Source organism: Tamandua tetradactyla, chromosome 23 (assembly GCF_023851605.1).
Source record: "Tamandua tetradactyla isolate mTamTet1 chromosome 23, mTamTet1.pri, whole genome shotgun sequence".
Lineage (NCBI taxonomy): Eukaryota > Metazoa > Chordata > Mammalia > Pilosa > Myrmecophagidae > Tamandua > Tamandua tetradactyla.
Window position 1 is genome coordinate 46271237 of NC_135349.1, and position 21516 is coordinate 46292752.

General features: G+C 40.7%; 1 protein-coding gene and 1 pseudogene across 6 annotated transcripts in view; one reads left to right on the top strand and one right to left on the bottom strand.

Annotated features, from left to right (window-relative positions):
• The window catches only part of CLEC16A (C-type lectin domain containing 16A), a 285111-nt gene that overhangs the window by 104577 nt on the left and 159018 nt on the right, over positions 1-21516 (bottom strand). For all 6 annotated transcript variants that reach the window (XM_077141803.1, XM_077141801.1, XM_077141802.1 and 3 more), the window contains one exon: positions 781-901. In XM_077141803.1, the coding sequence (XP_076997918.1) occupies positions 781-901 (121 nt within the window). The remainder of the gene's footprint in view (positions 1-780; positions 902-21516) is intronic.
• Positions 2731-3746, top strand: LOC143667512 (solute carrier family 25 member 32 pseudogene; annotated as a pseudogene).

The following is a 21516-nucleotide window of genomic DNA, read 5'->3' on the forward strand; positions in this document are numbered from 1 at the left end:
TCTTAAGTCTTATAACCAAAAAGTTCTAATATACCATGGGGCCTTTAAGAAACAGAAAACCAACTTGCCCATAAGTGCGTATAGGCCCCACAGCAAAGGGCAGAAATAGAAAACTATACAAGAAGAGTTATGGGGACCACAGACCAGGGTTTACATCCATGTTGTCATCTACAGATGGCATATAAAGGAAACAATATGATGTCATTATAAAAAGATGGCATTACTAGGCAGGCCACGGTGGCTCAGCAGGCAGAGTTCTTGCCTGCCATGCCAGAGACCCAGGTTCAATTCCCCGTGCCTGCCCATGAAAAAATAAAAAAGATGGCATTACTGAGTGGGTAAATGTAGCATATGGGCTTCTACCTCCAAAGCCCTCACTCTTACCTAGACACTGGTGGTTTGTTTTACAAGCTTTCGTTTTTTTTTTTTGTTTTTTTTTTAGCAGAAGAAACCTTCATCAATGCAATGATGATAAAGAAAATCCCTAATACCCCAAATCCATAAAACTGATGGTTATATGGACCCTGGGCCCCTACTACCCTCCATAGACCTTCAGCAAACCAAATCCCAGCTCTACTTGGTCTCCAGCAAGCAGTACCTAGAGATGGACCACGAGGAACCCAGAAACTGGGCCTTTTTTAAAAAATGTTCCATGGGACAAGCACATTTGGTTAGCTCCTAGTCACACACAAAGTGCAGGTCACGCACTGACCCCCCGTGGTGCCGTGTCTCTGGGAGACATCTACAGCCCCCTGCCACAACTGTGGATGGACAACTCACTCAGATCCAGGACATCGTCAGTTTTGATTAGGTCCTCCTCCCGTGTCAGCGGCAACTGAGTTTCGGGCTCGCCTTGCAGCTGCAGCGACAGGGACCTGAGCATGAAGAACACCCGGATGGCCTGGACAAACAGTGCAAAGAGTAGAGAAGGGGGAAATCACAGTGTGACTTTTCATCTTAGAAAAATAAACAAAACAAAACCAAGCCCACCTCTTCCAGTATCATGGTTCTGGAGCTTTTGTAGCAAGACACAGAAGTCAAAGGGGAATAGTCGGGGTTAATTTTTGCTATCGTGGAGTCAGGTTTGGGTTACTTTACTTCTACTGAGCATTTTTGCCAGATCTCTCTCCTATGTGTCTTGTGCCCTTTGTACCACTCTTGCTGAGCAGGCCTCAGCCCATCTCATAGATGAGGTACCTAAGACCTGAGGAGGTAAGATGATTTGACGAAAGCCACGCTTTAGTTGGGGCTAGAGTCCTGGTTTCTTCCAAATCAGCTGTCATGGAATTTGGAGATCCAAATCACCAGCAAGTGTTTCACTGTTCTACCTATTGACTAGGGTAGGAGACAGGGGAGGTGCAGATAGACAGGTGAGAAACCTATGGGCTTCAGAGCTGGCAAGACCCAGTTAAAATCCCAATTCTGCCCCTGATTGGGTGCCTACCTTCATGCCTGGGAATCTGTGCTACCTCGGCCTCTAACCGGACACATGCCACCACAGGTGCAGAACTCTGGCACCTGGTAGGCTCTTGGTGATGTTAGCTTCCTAACCTACCCCTTCAGGCTTTCCCAGCCAGCTCTCGGAGAGCAGAGGTAGTTCTTCCAGTACAGGCATTCCTGTCCCATGGGAGGGGGCTGTGGTGAGAGTCCAGAGTGGCCATGAGGGGTTGCCAGAGAGCAGAAAATAGGCAGAGCCCAAAGCCCCAGAAAGCCAGCAAAGTCTATACAGAAAGCAGCTTTTACCTTGGGGGCAGGCTTGCCCTGATAGCACCCTCTCCTTGAGTCCTGGGCTGGGGCTGGCTCACCCATCAACCAGGGCACAGGAAGCAGAGGACATTCACCAAGGGAAACAGCTCTGGGGTCAGACAGACAAGCTCCATTATGCTGGGCAAGTCACTCCACCTCTGTGAGCTCTGCTTTCCTCCTCTGGGAAAGAGCTGCTGGGAGTTCTGAGATAATGCTGGAGGGGAAGTGGTCAGCACAGTGCTCCATAAGCAGGTACTGGGGAGCACATGGGTACAAACTGCTGTTGTTACTGGTGAGCCCCAAAAAGATGAATCCCAGCAGACTTTCGGGTCTTCTTTACAGTTTTGAAGTCTACAGTCCTAGCCAACTGTGAGGAAAGCTGGGTCATAAGAAAAGTTCTTCCCAAAACAAGAAGGGGGGCAAATCATCACCTGCAAAGATCTGGGCTTGTTCTGCCTCCTGATGAACCAGGCAACAAGGATACTACCTGGCACACCTAAACTCAAACCCTGCCTTGACCCAGTTACTCTGTTTCCTCGTGTAGAGACCTGGAAGGGCAATCCTACCTCCCAGGATGACTCTGAGGTAACTTGTTCCCCTTTATAAACCATAAAGCACTGGAGAAAAATCGGCTTTCCTGTGATGATGATGATGATGATGATGGCATTTCCTCTGAGCTGACTGTTCTTATGAGTGTTTAAAAGTACAATCTTCATAAAGACACCTGCAGCAATCAGAAGAAAAAGAGGTGTCGTCCCATTAAAAAATCAAAACGGGGCTGTAGGCCCTTCAGCCCCTGAGTCAGGCGCTCCAGGTTTTGCTCCCGTTCTCTGGCTTTGGAGTCAGTGCGCGGGTCATGGAGATGGGCTCGTGCTCCGTGGTTTGCCACTGCCAGACAGCTACTGTCGCCTTGGTGGCAGACACTGTCTCATTCCACCTCTGCTGCCCTGGGCACTGTGGTGTCGGCAGGCCCTGAGCCTATGATGGGAGAGCCAGACGTTATCTGGGTCGTCAGTATGAAGCACAATTTTCCGCCATGCCCAGTTCTAGAACCTGGGGCTGGGAGTAAGTGGTGGGGTCTTGTACAAACTTGCCCTGCATCTGCTTGACCTCTCGAAGATCCACTTAGCTGTGAGGGATGGATTGGAACTAAGACTGAAATATAAAGGAATCTTGCATTGTCTGACTACTATTTGGAAACTTAATGGACTGGGGACTTTACCAAGGAGTAACCCCAAACATGAAGGATGCAGGTTATCCTGGTGATTCTACTTTTTCTTTTACAATGCCATCAAATCACATAAGACAAGAAGGAAGAGCTGAATGATTAGAGGTAACAGAGTACCTCGTCTCAGCTGCTGAAGCTGGAGTTGTATCCTCTGCATTACAAGCCCATTATGGGTAGCAAAATCTCACCTCATGCTACAGTATGCTGGTGACATTAACGCTCCACAGCAATGGCACAAAGGAATGTTTGATACACTTTTGAAAACATGTAAGTATGAAGGTGTATGTGAATTATTTAAGGAATTTATTCCTGGGCTACTTAGACCTCACATAGTGCCCTTCAGTTTATGGTTTACAAATTGCTGAAATTGAAGTACAACCAGCATATCAATAAATTACCAGAAGCCCAGATGAGCACAGTAGAATATACATCTGTTGCAGTGCTATCCAAGATATTTGTCCTAGCAGCAAAATACCCATATCAAGTCATGAGAGCTCATCTTCAAGATCAATATATTTTTGACATGGGTGTACTGGATGTAATCACAAAGACATGGAAGAAAAGGTGTTGGTGGATTTTCCAAAGGAATCGCCCTCCATTTGATTAGAGTAACTCCAGCATGTGGTATATAAAAATGTCTTGCACTTTTTAGATGATCTTAGGGAAAAGAGAAAGTATGTTAAAAGAAGATCATTTCAGTATATTTGCCTAAGATAGCAACACGTTCTGTTTTTTTGTGTTTAAAATGTAAACTCAGAATAGTGCAAGAATATATGGCTCATAATTGAAACTGATCTATAATCACTAGAAATCAAAGAATTGCTAAGTTTTTACGACGTTTTTCTGCTTTTTGCTTTCCCATATGTATGGGGCATGGATACCTCTTCCTGAAATGGCTGCCATCAACACAATGTTAAAACAGACATTATAAATGTAGAGTTTTCTAAATTTGTCCATTTCATTGTTCAAGTAGAAGCTGCTCTGTAACACTTGCTATATGAATGTAGATGAACTTGTTGCATTTTCTAAACTCATTTGTCTTGGATTTGTTTTCAAAATGACCTCTGTGCAATAAATAGTAAGAAGATGGCTTTTTATAAGAACATCATATGTTTTCAGGGTAAATTAAACTTTAATGATTACTGAAAAAAGAGTTACCCAAATGCAAATCATTTTAGGTTGGGATATCTGGTAAGAAAGAATCCACTATAGATGTGCTTTACTTTTAATTCAATTTGAAGGTACTAACTAGAGAAAACTGAGAAGTTATGTACTTCTCCTAATTTGAGAAATATCTGATATCTGTGGTCCTTCCACTGCTATTTAAATTTTTTCAGTGGTTCCTTCAATAATGTAAAATGTAATCTGGGATCAGCCTGAGTCCCGCTCTTTGGGTCCTCATTGGCATATGCTATAGTCGACCATCACACACTCACAAGCCAAAATGCTGCAGCAGATTGGCAGCCTGGAAGATTTTTTTGCAGTCTTGAAAGAAGCTAGAGATAAACTTGTGGTAGTTGATTTCTCAGCAACTTGATGTGGGGCCTGTAAAATGATCAGGCCTTTCTTCCATTTCCTCTCCAAAAAGTGTAACGACGTGATGTTCCCTGAAGTAGATGAGGATGACTGCGGGGATGCTGCTGCACAGTGCGAAGCCAAGCGCATGCCAATATTCCAGTTTTATACAAACAGACAAAAGGTGGGTTCATCTTCTGGTGCTAATGAGGAAAAACTTGAAGCCACCATTAATGAATTAAGCTAATCATGTTTTCTGGAAACAGAACCAGCTGTTAGATGTTTAAAACTTAACTTGTAATTTTTTTATTTACAAAAAAGAAAGACCACGCATAAAGACTATGTACCAAACTGCCATCTGATTATAACTGACAATATTAATTCTACCCTTAAAAAAATGTAATCTGGGATCCATTTCTTGTTTCTTGGCATAGACACTTAGTATATTTTGAATTTATAAAATCTGAACTTCTAGGATCCCATTATGTCAGTCCTTATTTAGCTTGGCTATAAATCACTTATTGGAGGTGCTAACATATCCCCTTATAAGAGATGCTGAAATGCTTGGGATGTGTTTTTTGGCAAACATATCAAGGGGAAGCTGGAAACTTCATTTCTCAATCAAAAACCCATTCTTCTCTGGAGTCAGAAGGCAAAGAAATCAAGCAGGACCAGAGCCTGGTTTAAGAAAACAGCAATGTGGCTTTCTACAGTCCATCACCCTGAAAATCCAAAACCTTCTAATACAGACGAGTTTAGAATTTGGTTGCTAATATAAGCCTTAGTGGTAAAATGTTTGCTTTTGCTCTATGCAAGCAACAAATAAAAGATAATTCCAGGAATACAAATAAAATAACAAAAATAATAAAATAATGTAATATTTAAAATATAATATAATTAAATTACCCGCCCCCTCCAATAGTTTTCCTGATTCCTACACCAATTCCTAAGAGAAGGAAGAGTATATGAGAAGCCCACAGACAGGAACATAAAAAGGGCAGGTCCTAAAAGGACTCTTTGGTAAAAGCTGGGCTCCCATGGGTTCTAGGAGGGCCTGATAGGCAGGGTAACCAGTCATACAACTTTGTGAATGCTCTTTCTTTGAATCCGAAAAGAAAGCTAAAATGAGAGCATGAGTGTCATAAAATTCATCCCAGCACCTCTAAAATAATAAGCACTTCCTCTGCTTTCCCACTGCATATAGGTACTGTGCAGGGGAAGTATGAACACCATTTCCAATCAGTCTTTTAACAACCCTGCGTGGTTCCCATTTTATAGACAGGAAAGCTAAAGCCCAGAGATGTTTGGCAAGCAGCCCAAGGTCACTCATTAATAACTGAATTCCAAAGCCTGTGTTCTTCCAACCACATGCCTTTGCCTTGAAAAGATTTAAGACTTGGGACCTAGAGCTTCATCAAGTGCTTTTCTTCTCTTTGCTAAAAGAAACAAATTTAAAAATATTACTACAAAGGAAAAAAAAATATGATGCTTTCAGATACTTCCACAGAATATCAGAAAGATTGGCTCTGGATCAGATAAGATTTCTAAAGGGGTGACAATGATCAAGCTCAAATGCAAAGATGAAATTTCACCAGTTTCTTTGTTTCAAGACATCAGGGAGCAAACTCAGGCCAAGAAAGGCCCTCAGGGACCAGACCAATGGGCTGAGCCGGAGGATGACTTCAGAGCCAGACAGACTGCGGCTTAAGCTGGGGCTTAGGGAAGTTACACGAATGCCCAAGCACAGTCTTAATATATTGGAAATGAGGTACCTAACCACCCCTGCTCACGGGGGCCATTATGAAGGCATAACAAGATAATGCAGGTGGCGTACAGAGCTCTGGGGTGGCCCTACCATCTGTGGATCATGCCTTCCTGCCCACTCGCCTTGCTAATTTGCAAGCTGCTCAGTTGGGGTAACAGTCCACTATGCCTCATAAGCCTGTAGAAATGGCTGTCATTTCTGTAACAGACAGTCATTATCAAAAGACTGCTAAAACACTTTAAAATGGGCAATTGGAAAATAGGTAGGGAATCACAAAAATGTTCATACCCTTTGAACCAGAAACTCCACTTCTGGGGATGTATTCTAAAGAAACAATCCAAAAGAAAGAAAACATAGTATTCATGAAGCTGTTCATTACAGTTTAGTTGAAAATGTAATACTGGAAGCAACTGAAATATCTACAGGTAGGAAAAGGGTTAAGTAAATTTTGGCAGAAGTCACCAGATAAACTTTTATCCAGCCACTAATTAGATGTACTAAATTTAGATGTACTAAAAGTGCATCATGGAAGGCATGACCAAGATGGCAGTGGAAGATGCGCCAGGGAGCTGTTTCCCACATAATCTTCAAATAATTAGTAAAATCTGGCATCACCCAAAAAATTTGAGAAAACTGGGCATGTGCCAAAATAAGAAAACAGAGCTTTGCAAATGGTAAGAAAAGCTCTTAGTGCTCTTGCTGGCCCCTCCCCCATCCACTTCCTGGCCCAGTGTAGAACCTGCCTGCACTCCAATCGTGTGTCCTTGATCCTGTTCTGAAGGGAACAGAGTGACCCCTATGCACATACTGGGGTGCCTGTATGTTCCTGCCAATTATCAGCTTGAAAGACTGAACCAGGAAATTTTTCTCTGACTTGCCCACCCAGAACATGCCCTGCAGGTAGAAGCAGTTTGCTAACAGCTGAACTGTGGAGGTAACAATTAAGTCGAAGCGGCCTGGGGCAAAGGATTACCTGCTTTAAGCCATACAACAGAGCATCTTGAAAGGGGAGGAAGTCCTTTCATAGGGAATAGAGGGGACATTCAAATTCCTGTTAATGGAGAATTTCTAAGGCCATGAAACAGCACAATCCCAGGACAAGAGTCAGGTTAAGGAAGTTGGAGAGCACCCTGCACTTCCCATTTACAGCAGGTGGACTTCTTGATAGGAGAGCTAAAATCTGAAGGAGAACATCAGCAAAGGCAGAGTTATTTTCCAAAGTCTCTGAAAGGTATTTTTTGTGTATGTTTGTTTTCAGTTCCTGGTACTCAAAGAAATCTCTGTCATGTCACTAGCTGGATACAAACACAAGGGAACAGAGAATTTAGGGAATAAATCCCAAAATTAACGCTTTAAAATATTAAACTATACAGTGTGCAACAAAAGGTAACAAGACAAACAAAGAAACAGGAAAAGATGGCCCATGCAAACGAAGAAGATAAAATCCAGAAACCCTCAATGAAGAAGATCAGACTTTGGACATATCAGATGCAAATAATTTTTTAAAACTGATTCTCAACATGTGCAAATAGTTGAAAGAAAACACAGAGACTATAAGACTTAAGGGTGCGAGATGGCAGCTTAGTGAGGTGTGGAATTTAGTTTATCCTCCAGAGCAGCTAGTAAATAGCCAGGAAGAGTATAGAACAACTACTGGGGCTACATCAGAGACTAGACACACAGCATACACCAGTCTGAACCAGGTAGAATGGCTGAGACCCCACACAGAACTATAAGTCCCCTCAAGCCATGGAGGCTGGCACCCCTCCCCCATGGGCACAGTAGGCTGGTTCCCCTAAGGGAAAGGAAACAGATTTAACTAGCAGCAAGGGTTTAGCTCAACAAAGCTCCAATTACAGAATTAATTAACAAACTCTGACTACTGAAAATAGGCCTCCAGCAAAGATAAACCTGGAATAAGCACTAAAGGTACTAGGAGTTTTTGCCGGGGCAGAGAGGGGGTGGGGCTGATGGAAAAAAAAACAACAGGCTTTTTGAGTTGAACAGCACAAAATACTGGAAAAGGACTGGACTCCTAAGAAAAGGAGGCACATAGAGCCTGGAGATACATGGAGCCTGGCGATAAATAGGGCCACATACCAACTTAAGCTCTTGATTGACAAACCCAAGGACCTGGGGTCCTGCTCTGAAAAGGCCTTTTTTTTTTTTTTGCTTTTTTTTCTACTCCTTGACAGCTCACTGGACAGAACTATAAGCCTTCTCAGGCTCCAGCACTGCCCCAGGCAAGTATGGAATTAAGCTTGTCTAAGAGGCAAAATGAACTCCTTTCAAGTGAAAGGAATTAATTCTCTAAAGGCTATTCTTCCCCAAGAGAAAGATGGGGCCCAGCCTTAAGTGCCTCCTTCAAGGAATTCAGGCTCCAGAGACTGGAAAACTGAAGCAATTAATGCGAACCTACAACCTCACCTCTGTCTCAATCACACTCCTGGCAGGAAGAGTCTGCTGAAATTAAAGGCACAACATCACTTTATGCTGGTAGGAAGCCATGGACAAACAAGCACCACATGTAGGCAGGAAAGGAAAAGAACAAAGTCTAGAAGCTTCATAGAGAAGTCTGACAACCTACTGGGAAACTCATGCTGTGACTCTTTTCTCCTAAGAGGAGGCCAGCCAGGTCTGGGAAAATCTGACTGGAGTTTATAATATCTAGGAGGACCCTCCACAAAACAAACAAACAAACAAACAAACAAAAAAAAAGAGGCTCCATATAGGCAGGGCAAGAAACAGAAAAACAAGAACTGAAAAATTCTGATAATTTAAACAGAACATAGGCTAGAGGTCCTGAATAAGTTGAAGTGAATGTCAAAGATAGAGAACAAGGCCATCCAGCAAGAAAATCCTATGCAAAAGAGTGAAAACAACCTCCAGAATAAACTAAGGAAATCAAATGCCTAGAAGCCAGCAAAAAATAATGATTCATACTAGAAAAACTGAAGATATGGCCCAGTCAAAGGAATAAAATAACACGTCAAATGAGATACAGGAGTCGAAACAATTAATTCAGGGTGTTCGAACAGACATGGAAAATCCCATCCAAAATCAAATCAACAAGTTGAGGGAGGATATAAAGAAGACACTAGGCAAACAAAAAGAAGAAATCAAAAGTTTGAAAAGACAAATCACAGAACTTATGGGAATGAAAGACACAATAGAAGAGATGAAAGAAAACAATGGAGACCTACAACAACAGATTTCAAGAGGCAGAAGAAAGGATTAGTGAACTAGAGTACAGAAAACCTCAAATGCAAAACAAAAGAAAATATAGAGAAAAGGATGGAAAAAATACGAGCAGGGTCTCAGAGAACTGAATGACAACATGAAGCTCACCAATATACATGTGGGTGTCCCAGCAGGAGAAAAGAAGGTAAAAGGAGCAGGTTAACTAATGGAGGAAATAATCACTGAAAATTTCCCATTTCTTATGAAAGACATAAAATTACAGATTCAAGAAGTGTAGTGTACCCCAAACAGACTAGATCCAAATAGACATACTCCAAGACACTTACTAATCAGATACTCAAAAGTCAAAGACAAAGAGAGAACTTTGAAAGCAGCAGGAGAAAAGCAATCCATCACATACAAAGGAAGCCTGAAAAGACTATGTGTGGATTTCTCAGCAGAAACCATGGTGGCGAGAAGGCAGTGTACGATATATTTAAGATTCTGAAAGAGAAAACCTGCCAACCAAGAATTCTATATCCAGCAAAACTGTCCTTCAAAAGTGAGGGGGAGATTAAAATGTTTTCAGACAAACAATCACTGAGAGAATTTCTGACCAAGAGACTGGCTCTGCAAGAAATACTGAAGGAAACACTACAGGCAGATATGAAAAAGCAGGAGAGAGAGGTCTGGAGAAGAGTGTAGAAATAAAGACTATCAATCAGAAAAGGAAAACAGAGAAAAAAAATTAGATATGACATATAAAATCCAAAAGGCAAAATGGTAGAAGAAAGTATTGCCTTTACAGTAATAACACTAAATATAATAGATTAAACTTTCCAATCAAAAGATATAGACTGGCAGAAAGTATTAAAAAACAGGACCCATTTATACACTATCTACAGGAGACTCATTTTAGACCCAAGGACAAAAATAGGTTAAAAGTGAAAGGTTGGGAAAAGATATTTCATGCAAACAACAATCAGAAAAGAGCAGGTGTAGCTACACTAATATCCAACAAATTAAACTTCAAACACAAAACAATTGGACTATGGTGGTTCAGCAAGCAGAGTTTTTGCTTGCCATGCCAGAGACCAGGATTTGATTCCCGGTGCTGCCCAGGCAAAGACAGAAACAAAAACAATACAAAACAATTAAAAGAGACAAAGAAGGACACTACATATTAATAAAAGGAACAATTCAACAAGAAGACAAAACAATCATAAATATTTATGAACCAAGCCAGAGAGCGCCAAAATACATGAGGCAAACACTAACAACAATAAAGGGAGAAAAAGACCATAATACTTGGAGACTGCAATTCCCCACTCTCATCAATGGATAGAACATCTAGACAGAGGATCAATAAAGAAATAGAGAATTTGAATAACATAATAAATGAACTAGACTGAACAGACATTTACAGAAAATTACACCCCACATCAGCAGGAAACACATTTTTCTTAAGCGTTCATGGATCATTCTCAAGGATAGACCATAAGCTGGATCACAAAGCAAGTTTCAATAAATTTTAAAAGACTGAAATCATACCAAACATTTTCTTGGATCATAATGGAATGAAGTTGGAAATCAATAACAGGCAGAGGGCCAGAAAATTCACAAATATATGGAGACTAAACAACACGCTCTTAAACAACCAGTGGGTCAAAGAAGAAATGACGAGAAAAATCAGTAAATACCTCGAGACAAATGAAAATGAAATCACAACATATCAGAATGTATGGGGTGCTGATAAAGGGAAAACCAGAGGCTTATAATACAGAATATAGGGGTCTTAGAGATACACAGAGGCTAGAGGTGGGTGAACTGTTAGCTAATGAAGTTGAATTCAATTATAAGGGAATAGATAGAAGTGAAGGCAGTTTTCTAGTGGGTCTATAAGTAATACTACCACACTAAAGGTGACCATGATTGAAAAGGGTTTTATAGACTTATGTGTCCCACTGATTAACACTAGAAATACAAATAAATTCTTGCAAGAACTACTTCAAAGGTATGATTCATGTGTAAAGAGGGTTTAAGTCCAGGGTACAGGGGAAAACTGCTATTGTATGCTATGGACTATGTTTAACAGGAAAATATCAGCAGTACAACAGCAACAGGAGGGATAAATAGCGGGGGGAGGGACAAGAGTTAAGGGGAGGTTTAGATATCCTATTTGGTTAGGGTGCATTTATTGGTTATCTTTCTCTTGGGAACAATGAAATTATCTAAATTTGAGAGTGATGATGGACTGTGGGCTTTGGGCATTATTCATGATGCCTAATGAATGCCAGGTGGCTGGAGGATGCACTGACTGAGAAGTAGATTGGCAAACAATGGTGTATACTTATGATTGAATATTGTGCAGCTACAAAAAGGAATGAAGTTGTAAGGCATGCGACAATGTGAATGAACCTATGGGATATTTGGTAAGGCAAAATAAGCCAGAAATGAAAGAACAATTATTGTATGGTCTCCTTTAGAAAATGCTTATAAGAAAACACGGGCCTAGACTGTAAGCTCTTACAGCAGACACATTTAGTCCAGAGTAATAATTATTATTTCTGGATTTTGAGAGGCTGTTTTATATATCTATAATCTGGTATTTAGAATAAGAGTGAAGTTGATCAGGTCAGGATTAAAGTAATTCAGAACACAGAGGAAAGGAAGACATTAGAATTGCACCTACTCTTTGAGACCAAAGGAAAAAAGTTTTATTTTGTCTGGAAACTAAATTTTCTGTAGTACATAAGCAAACTCAACCTGTCTGGATAGCTCATTTGAACAAAAGAAACACAGGGAGCCCAGAATAAGAATGAGGGCCTTTAATCCTGTATAGTTTAATGAAATGGCTGGACACATCCTAGAATATATTAAGCAGATAATAAAAAAATACTGGCAAAGTCCCTTGGGGAATGGGAGAAAAAATATAGAACTACCAAACTTTACCACTGGGGAAATCCCTGACACTATCTCAAACATTTAGGGACACCCAAATCAATAGACCAAGCCCCTGACCTTGAGGCTTACTCTTGTGAAGCTTATGTATATAGAGGAGAAGCTTAGCCTACCTATAGGCATGCCTAAGAGTTACTTTTGGAGGACCTCTTCTGTTGCTCAGATGTGGCCTTGTTCTCTCTAAGCACAAATGAAATCATTGCCCTCCCCGCTACATGGGGCATGACATCCAGGGGTGAAAGTCTTCCTTGGCGATGTGGGAGATGACTTCCAAGGATTAATCTGGTCCTGGCACCATGGGATCAACAATTCCATCCTGACCAAAAGGGGGAAAATAAGTATAACTAATGAAGTATCAGTGGCTGAGAGAGTTCAAATAGAGTTGAGAGGCTACTCTGGAAGTCACTCTTTTGCAAGCTTCAATTAGACATTGCTACCTACCAAACTTGCCAAACCCCAACAAAACTATTCTAGCCAATTCAAAAGAAAACCTAGGGCAATATTTAACATTTTACAAAGGTTCCATGCACTAGGATAACTTTCTAGAAACTTACAACTTCCAGATGGGTTCCTAGACCAGAAACATCCTGAAACCTAGAGGGCCCAATCTCTCTAGAGCATCAGCTAGCTCCATCTCCTTACCCCGTGTTATCGACAGCTCCTTACAACATGAAAAAGTTAGAAAGGCCATAGCCAAACCCCAAAGAGTGGGTAAGAGTGGGACAGAAGTATCAAAGGTGATGGTGGAGTTGTATAGAAAAGGTAGGTTTTGGGAAAACGAGTATGATTGCTGGATCATTAAATTGATGTTTCTTTTGGTCTCCAGTATCTTAGAGTAGCTGGAAGTGGAAACCTGAAATTGCATATTTGTAACCCACACCAAACTCTGAAATTTGTTCTACAACTACTTGTTGAGCTATGCTTTGAAATTTATTGCTTTTTGGCATATGTTATTATTCACAAAAAATAAAAAAAATGTCAATTATGATGATAAAAAAATATTTATTCCTTTTGGCCTCCTGTGTTCTGGAGCAGCTAGAAAAAAACATCTGAGATGATGGTATGGTGGCCTATGATAAACTCTGGGATCTGTCCTGTAACTACTTGTTGAAGAGTACTTTGAAAACTATTGCTTTTTTCTTTCTTTGCTTTGTATATATGTTATATTGTACAATAAAAAAAGTTTTAAAAAAATGGCTGGGATGCAGCAAAGGCAGTGCTAAGAGGGAAACTTATTGTCTTAAATGCCTATATGAAAAAAAAGAGTAAAATTCAAAGAATTAACTGTTCACTTGGAAGAACTAGAGAAAGAACAGCAAACTAACCCCAAAGCAAACAAAAGGAAAGAAATAATGAGGATTAGAGCTGAAATAAATAAAACTGTGAACATGAAAACAATTGAAAACACCAAAAAACCAGAAGTTGGTTCTTTGAGAAAATCAATAAAACTGATGGACCTATAGCTCATGTCCTCATTTGAATCTGTCGTGGACCCCAGAAAAGCCATGTCCTTTAATCCTCATTCAATATTGCTGGCTGGGAAGCATTCTGATTGTTACCATGGAGATGTGACCCATCTAATTGTGGGTGGTAACTTTTGATCAGACAGTTTCCATGGAGTTGTGACTCCACTCATTAATCCTTTAAAAGAAGAAACATTTTAGAGAGAATCCCGCCCCCCCCCCTTTTTTTTTTACATGGGCAGGCACCGGGAATCGAACCTGGGTCCTCGGGCATGGCAGGCAAGCATTCTTACCTCTGAGCCACCATGGCCCGCCCGAGAGAATCCCCTTTTCAGAGCCTTGAGAAAGTCACAGCAGAATACTGCAGAACTATGCAGAAGAGAGTCTACCAGCTACTGACCTTTGGAGATGAAGAAGGAAAATGCCTCCCGGGGAGTTTCATGAAACAAGAAGCCTGGAGAGAAAGCCAGTTGACAACACCATGTTCACCCATGTGCCCTTCTCAGTTGAGAGAGAAATGCTGAACCCAATGGTCTTTCTTGAGTGGAGGTAACCTCTTCTTGGTGCCTTAATTTGGACATTTTTATAGCCCTGCTTTAATTGGGTCATTTTCTCAGCCTTAGAACTTTAAACTAGCAACTTATTAAATTCTCCTTTTTAAAAGCCATTCTATATCTGGTATATCGCATTCCAGCAGCTAGCAAACTAGAACAGCTAGGTTGACTGAAAAAAAAAAAAAAGATAGAGAGAAGATGCAAACAAATTAAAATCAGAAATGGAAAAAGAGACATAACCACTGACCCCGCAGAAACAAAGGAGGTAATGAGAAGATACTATGAGCAATTATATGCTAATAAACTAGACAATGTAGATGAAATGGACAACTTCCTAGAAAGGCATGAACAACCAACACTGACTTCAGAAGAAATAGAAAATCTCAACAAACCAATCACAAGAGATTGAATCAGTCATCAAGAGGCTCTCAAAAAAGAAAAGCCCAGGGCCAGATGGCTTCACATGTGAATTCTACCAAGCATTCAAGAAAGGATGAGTATCAATCCTGCTCAAATTCTTCAAAAAAAACTGAAGAAGAGGGAAGGCTACTTAAAATATTCTATGAAGCCAATATCACCCTCATACCAAAGCCAGAGAAATATAGCACAAGAAAAGAAAATTACAGCTCAATCTCTTTGATGAATATAGATGCAAAAAATCCTCAAAAAAATATTTACAAATCGACTCCAACAGCATATTAAAAGAATTATACATGATGATCAAGTGGGATCTATTCCAGGTATGCAAGGATGGTTCAACATAAGAAAATCAATTAATGTAATACATCATATCAACAAATCAACACAGAAAAACCACATGGTCATCTCAATCGAGGCAGAAAAAACATTTGACAAAATTCAACATCCTTTCTTGATGAAAACATTTCAAAGGACAGGAATATAAGGGAACTTCTTCAATATAATAAAGGGAATATATGAAAAACCCGCAGTTAACATCATCCTCAATGGGGAAAGACAGAAAGCTTTCCCTCTAAGATCAGGAACAAGGAAAGGATGTTCATTATCACCATTGTTATTCAACACTGGGCTGAAAGTTCTAGCCAGAGAAATTAGACAAGAAAAAGAAATAAAAAGCACCCAAATTGGAAAGGAAGAAGAAAAACTCTCACTGCTTGCAGATGCTATGATACATGTCAAAAATCCTGAAAAATCTACAACGAAGCTACCAGAGCTAGTAATGAGTACAGTAAAGTGGCACAGTACAAGATCAACACCCAAAAATCAGTAGTGTTTCCATACACTAGTAATGAGCAATCTGAGGAGGAAATCAAGAAAAAAATTATTTACAATAGCAACCAAAAGAATCAAGTATTTAGGAATAAATTTAACTAAGGATACAGAAGAACTATACACTGAAAACTATAAGAAACTGCTAAAAAGCAAGCATGGAAGACTTAAATAAATGGAAAAGCATATCATTTTCATGGAATGGAAGACTAAATATAGTCAAGATGTCAATTCTACCCAAACTGATTCCTATGAATCTATCTCAATGCAATAGCAATTAAACCCCCAACAACTTATTTTGCAGAAATAGAAAAACCAATAGCCAAATTTATTTGGAAGGGCAGGGTGCCGTAAATAGCTGAAAATATCTTGAGAAAAAAAAATGAAGTTCGCAGTCTCATACTACCTGACCTTAAAACATAATACAAAGGTGTATGGGTGGTTCAGTGGTAGAATGTGCACCTTCCATGTAGGAGACCCAGGTTTCATTCCCAGACCATGTACCACCCTCGCCAAAACAAACAAACAAACCATAACACAAAGTTACAGTGGTCACAACAGTATGGTACTGGCATAAAGACAGATATGATGACAAATGGAACTCAACAGAGTGTTCAGAAATAGACCCTCTCATCTATGGACAATTGGTCTTTTTTGATAAGGTGTTCTAGTTTGCTAGCTGCCAGAATGCAACACACCAGAGATGGATTGGCTTTTAATAAGAGGGGATTTATTTTGTTAGTTCTTCAAAGGAAAGGCAGCTAACTTTCATCTGAGGTTCTTTCTTGTGGGAAGGCTCAGCGTAATCTCTGCTGGCCTTTCCTCCAGGCCTCTGGGTTCCAACAACCTTCCCTGGGGAGATTCCTTTCTGCATCTCCAAAGGCCTGGGCTGAGCTGTGAGTGCTGAGATGAGGTATGGCGGAGCTGCTTGGACTGTGCTACGTTGTACTCTCTCATTTAAGCACCAGCCAGTTAACTCAAAAGTTATTCATTGCAGCAGGCAAGCCTCCTAGACAACTGCAGATGTAATTAGCAACAAATGAGGTTCACTTACCACTGGCTCATGTCCACAGCAACAAAACTAGGTGCCTTCACTTGGCCAAGTTGACAAGTGAATCTAACTACCACATAAGGCAATCATGCCAACCCCTGGGACAGAGAAGCTTCTTCAATAAATGGTGCCTGGAGAACGTGAGATTCATATGGAAAAGAATGAAAAAGGATCCACATCTCACACTCTATACAAAATTAACTCAAAGACCTAAACATTAGAGATAAGATCATAAAACTTTTTGAAGAAATGTAGGGATATATCGTATAAATCTTGTGATAGGAGGTAGTTTCCTAGACGTTAGTCTCAAAGTAAGAGCAATGAAAAAAGAAATAGAGAAATGGGATCTCCTCAAAATTAAACACTTTTGTGCATCAAAGAACTCTGTCAGGGAAGTAAAAGGACAGCATAGGTAATAGGAGACAATATTTGGAAATCACATACCAGATAAGGGTTTAATACCCAGAATATAAAAAGAGATTCTACAACTCAACAACAAAAAGTCAAATAACCCAATTAAAAAATGGGCAAAAGACATGAACACATACTTCTCAGAAGAGGAAATACAAATGGCTGAAAGGCACATGAAAAGATGCTCATTTCACTGGCTATTAGTGAAATGCAAATCAAAACTACAAAGAGATATCATCTGGCATCCACCAGAATGGCTATTATAAAAAAAAAAAAAAAAAAAACAGAAAATGACAAGTGAAGGAGAGGATGTGGAGAAAGAGTCACACTTATCCACTTTAGGTGGGGATGTAAAATCATGCAATGGCTCTGTAAGACAGTTCAGGGGTTCCTCAGGAAGCTGAGTACAGAATTGGTATATGAACCAGCCATCTCACTACTAGGTAATGTGATATGCTGGTTTGAATCTGTGGTGTACCCCAGAAAAGCCACGTCTTTTAATCCTCATTCAATATTGTTGGGAGGGATCTTTTTCATTGTGTCTATGGAGATGTGACCTATCCAATCGTGGGTGGTAACTTTCAATTTGATGGTTTCCACGGAGATGAGTCTTTACCCATTCAAGGTGGAGTTGCTTACTAGAGCCCTTTAAGAGGGAACCATTTTGGGAAAAAGCTTAAGAGCCACAAAAGTCCACGTAATCACAGACATTTAAAGACGAACAAGGAAAATGCCCCCAAGGAAGCTTCATGAAACAAGCCTGGAGAGAAAGGTAGCAGCTGTCACCATGTGCGTTTTCAGTTCAGAGAGAAACCTTGAACAACACTGGCCTTCCTCAACTAAGGTTTTTCCCTGGATGCCTTAGATTGGACACTTTTGTAGCCTTGTTTTAATGTGGACATTTTCACAGCCTTAGAACTGTAAAGTAGCAACTTAATAAATTCTTCTTTTAAAAAGTCATTCCATTTCTGGTATATCACATTCTGGCAGTTTTCAAACTAGAACACTAGGTATATATTGAGAGGAATTGAAGGCAAGGACACAAATGGACATTTAAACACCGATGTTTATAGCAGTATTATTTGTGATTACCAAGAGATGTCAACAGCCCAAATGTCCATCAACCGACAAGTGGGTAAACAAGCTGAAGTATATACAAACGATGGAATATTACGCAGCTGTAAGAGAGATTTTAATCTGCCATGAAGTATGCAACAATATGGATGAACCTTGAGGACATTGTGCTGAGTGAAATTAGCCTGAAACAAAAGGACAGATACTGTATGAGCTCATGAATATGAGCTAACATTAATGAGTGAACTTTGAGAATTAAAGTTAAGAACATAAGTTTAACAAGAGAGAGGGTAGAGATTGGGCATTTGGTTGTGAAGGAATACAGAATGCACAACAGGACTGATTGTAAAAATTCAGAAATGGATAGCACAATACTATCTCACGGTAGCACAGTAATATAAGTACACTGAATGAAGCTGAATGTGAGTATGGTTGAGAAAGAAGGGCTGGGGGCATGTATGTCACCAGGAGGAAAGACAGAACATAAGAACTAAGATGGTATAACTTAGGAATGCCTAGAGTGGATAATAATAGTAATTAAATGTACAAATTTAAAAACATCTTTGCATGAGGGGGAACAAATGAATGTCAATTCCAAGGTATTGAAAATGGGATGATGTTCTAGTTTGCCAGCTGCCGGAATGCAACACACCAGAGATGGATTGGCTTTTAATAAGAGGGGATTTATTTTGTTAGTTCTTCAGAAGAAAGGCAGCTAACTTTCATCTGAGGTTCTTTCTTACGTGGGAAGGCTCAGGGTAATCTCTGCTGGCCTTCTCTCCAGACCTCTGGGTTCCAACAACCTTCCCTGGGGTGATTCCTTTCTGCATCTCCAAAGGCCTGGGCTGAGATGCAAGTGCTGAGATGAGGTATGCCAAGCTGCTTGGGCTGTGCTACGTTGAGCTCTCTCATTTAAGCACCAGCCAGTTAAGTCAAACGTTATTCATTGCAGCAGGCACGCCTCCTAGCCGACTGCAGATGTAATCAGCAACAGATGAGGTTCACGTACCACTGGCTCATGTCCACAGCAACAGAACCAGGTGCCTTCACCTGGCTAACTTGACAACTGAATCTAACTACTACAGATGGTATACAGGAAAAAGTACAACTAATGCAAGCTAGGGTCTACAGTCAACAGTAACATTATAATGTGCTTCCACTAAATTTAACAAAGGCATTATGCCATAACTAAATGTCAACAAGTGGGTGATATGGGGAAGGGGTATGAATTCTTGGTGGAAGAAAAGGAAATGTCTTCATATAGATTATGGTAGCAAAGGCAGGGCTATTTACTAGGTTGGATTGTAAGATGTGTGAATAAAAATGTCGAAAAATGAATAGAAAGAAACAAGTGCTAGAGAAAATGTAGAGAAAGAGATATACCTATTCACTGTTGGTAGGGAAACTGAGTGGTGCAGCCCCTCCTGAGGGCAATGTGGTGGTTTCACAGGAGGCTAGTGGTGGTGTTGCCATACAATCCTGCAACCCTGCTGCTAGGTAGACACCTGGAGGAACTGAGTGGGGACCCGAATGGACATCTGCACACTGGTGTTTATGGTGAAAGTGTTTGTGATTCACGATGGTTGGAGGTGACCTAACGGTACAACAACTGAAGGATGGAAGGAGGAACTGTGCTGTATACATACAGCAGACTACTGAGTGCCTACCAGAAGAAATGAAGTTGTGAGACATGCAACCAGATGAATGAACCTTAAGAACAGTGTGTTGAATAAAATGGCCAAAACAAAAAGACAAATATCATGCCTCACTCAAATGGGCTAACTATAATATATAAACTCAGAGAACTGAAGTCAAGAGCATGGGTTATTAGGTTGGGGTCGATTATAAAGAGTCTTAGATTTGTAAGCTCTTACAGCACCCATATACATTCATGACTTTTAACTGATATTTCTAAATTCTGAGATAGTAAGTTATTTGTGTCATTCTCTGAAACTTCGGGCACTTATGTAACACCTGAGTCTCTGAGTTAGAGTACTGAAGCTATGAAAGTCAGCATTACCCCATATAGCAACTGTTTCAAAAGATGAAAAAGTGATCAGACTTCAATTAGAGGTATGAATGGAGCTTCTCTGGAGAGGAATAAGGAAAATCAGAACACAAGGTAAAGGATGATATGGTCTACATTTTAAAACTTGGGTGAGACCAAAGGAAGAGCTGCTTATTTGGTGCAAAATTTATATTTTGGGTAGTGAATTATGTAATTTAACTTGTATGATCAATTTATTTGAATACCATAATTACATGGAATCTTGAATAGGGTGTGAGATTTATTGGTTTGTACAGGTTAGTGTGATGTATTGATATATCCATGAGTAATTTGGACAGGGAATAAAAAAGTATCTACATAGTGGAGTTATACAGAAAAGGTAGGGTTTAAAAACAAATACGGAAGACGGCTTAGCAAGGTGTGGGATTTAGTTTATCCTCCAGAACACCTACTAAATAACCAGGAATAGTACAGAACAGCTCCTGGGGTCACCGGACACACAGCGTACCCCAGTCTGGACTGGCTGCGAGACCCCCAGAACTGTGAGTTCCCGAAGCCACGGCAGTTGGGACCCCTACCGCCCAGGTTGCTTCCCAGAGGGGAGAGGAAAGAGAGTTTACTAGCAGCAGGGGCTGAGCACAACTAAGCTTCAAGTGTGGAATTAATTCACAAATTCTGACTACTAAAAATAGGCCCCTAGCTCAGATGAACCTAGTCAAAGAGGAGGTTGCTGATTTTTGCCCCGGTGCTAAGGGGGCAGGGCTGACGGAAAAAAAAAAGAAACAGAGGTTTTTGTGGCTGTGTTTCCACAAAGCCTTGACTGCCTTTGGATACAGGAGCAGGGCTTCTCAGGCTGCAAATGCCCCAGGCATAGGTAGAAACAAGCTTCTCTGAGAGCTTGTCTGGAGCCTGTGCCTTCCCCTGGGGAAGGGTGAGGCCCAACTCAGGTGGAATCCCTCCCTCAAGGAATTCAGACCCCAGGGCATGGTAATTTGAAGCCATTAAAACCAGCTACAACTTCTCTTCTGTTTCCACCACACCCCCAGCAGGGAGAGTCTGCCAAAGTTAAAGGTAACGCATCACCTTATGCTGGTGGGACCTGCAAGCAGACAAGCACCACATACTGGGCAGGATAAGAAAAACAGAGTCCAGAGACTTCACAGGAAAGTTTTTCAACCTGCTGGGTGTCACCCTCAGGGAAAACCGATGCAGGTGACTTTTTCCTCCTGATAGGAGGTCAGTTTGGTCTGGGAAAATCCGGCTGGGGTCTATAATACCTAAGTAGACCCTCCTAAGGGTGGGGTAAAAAGCA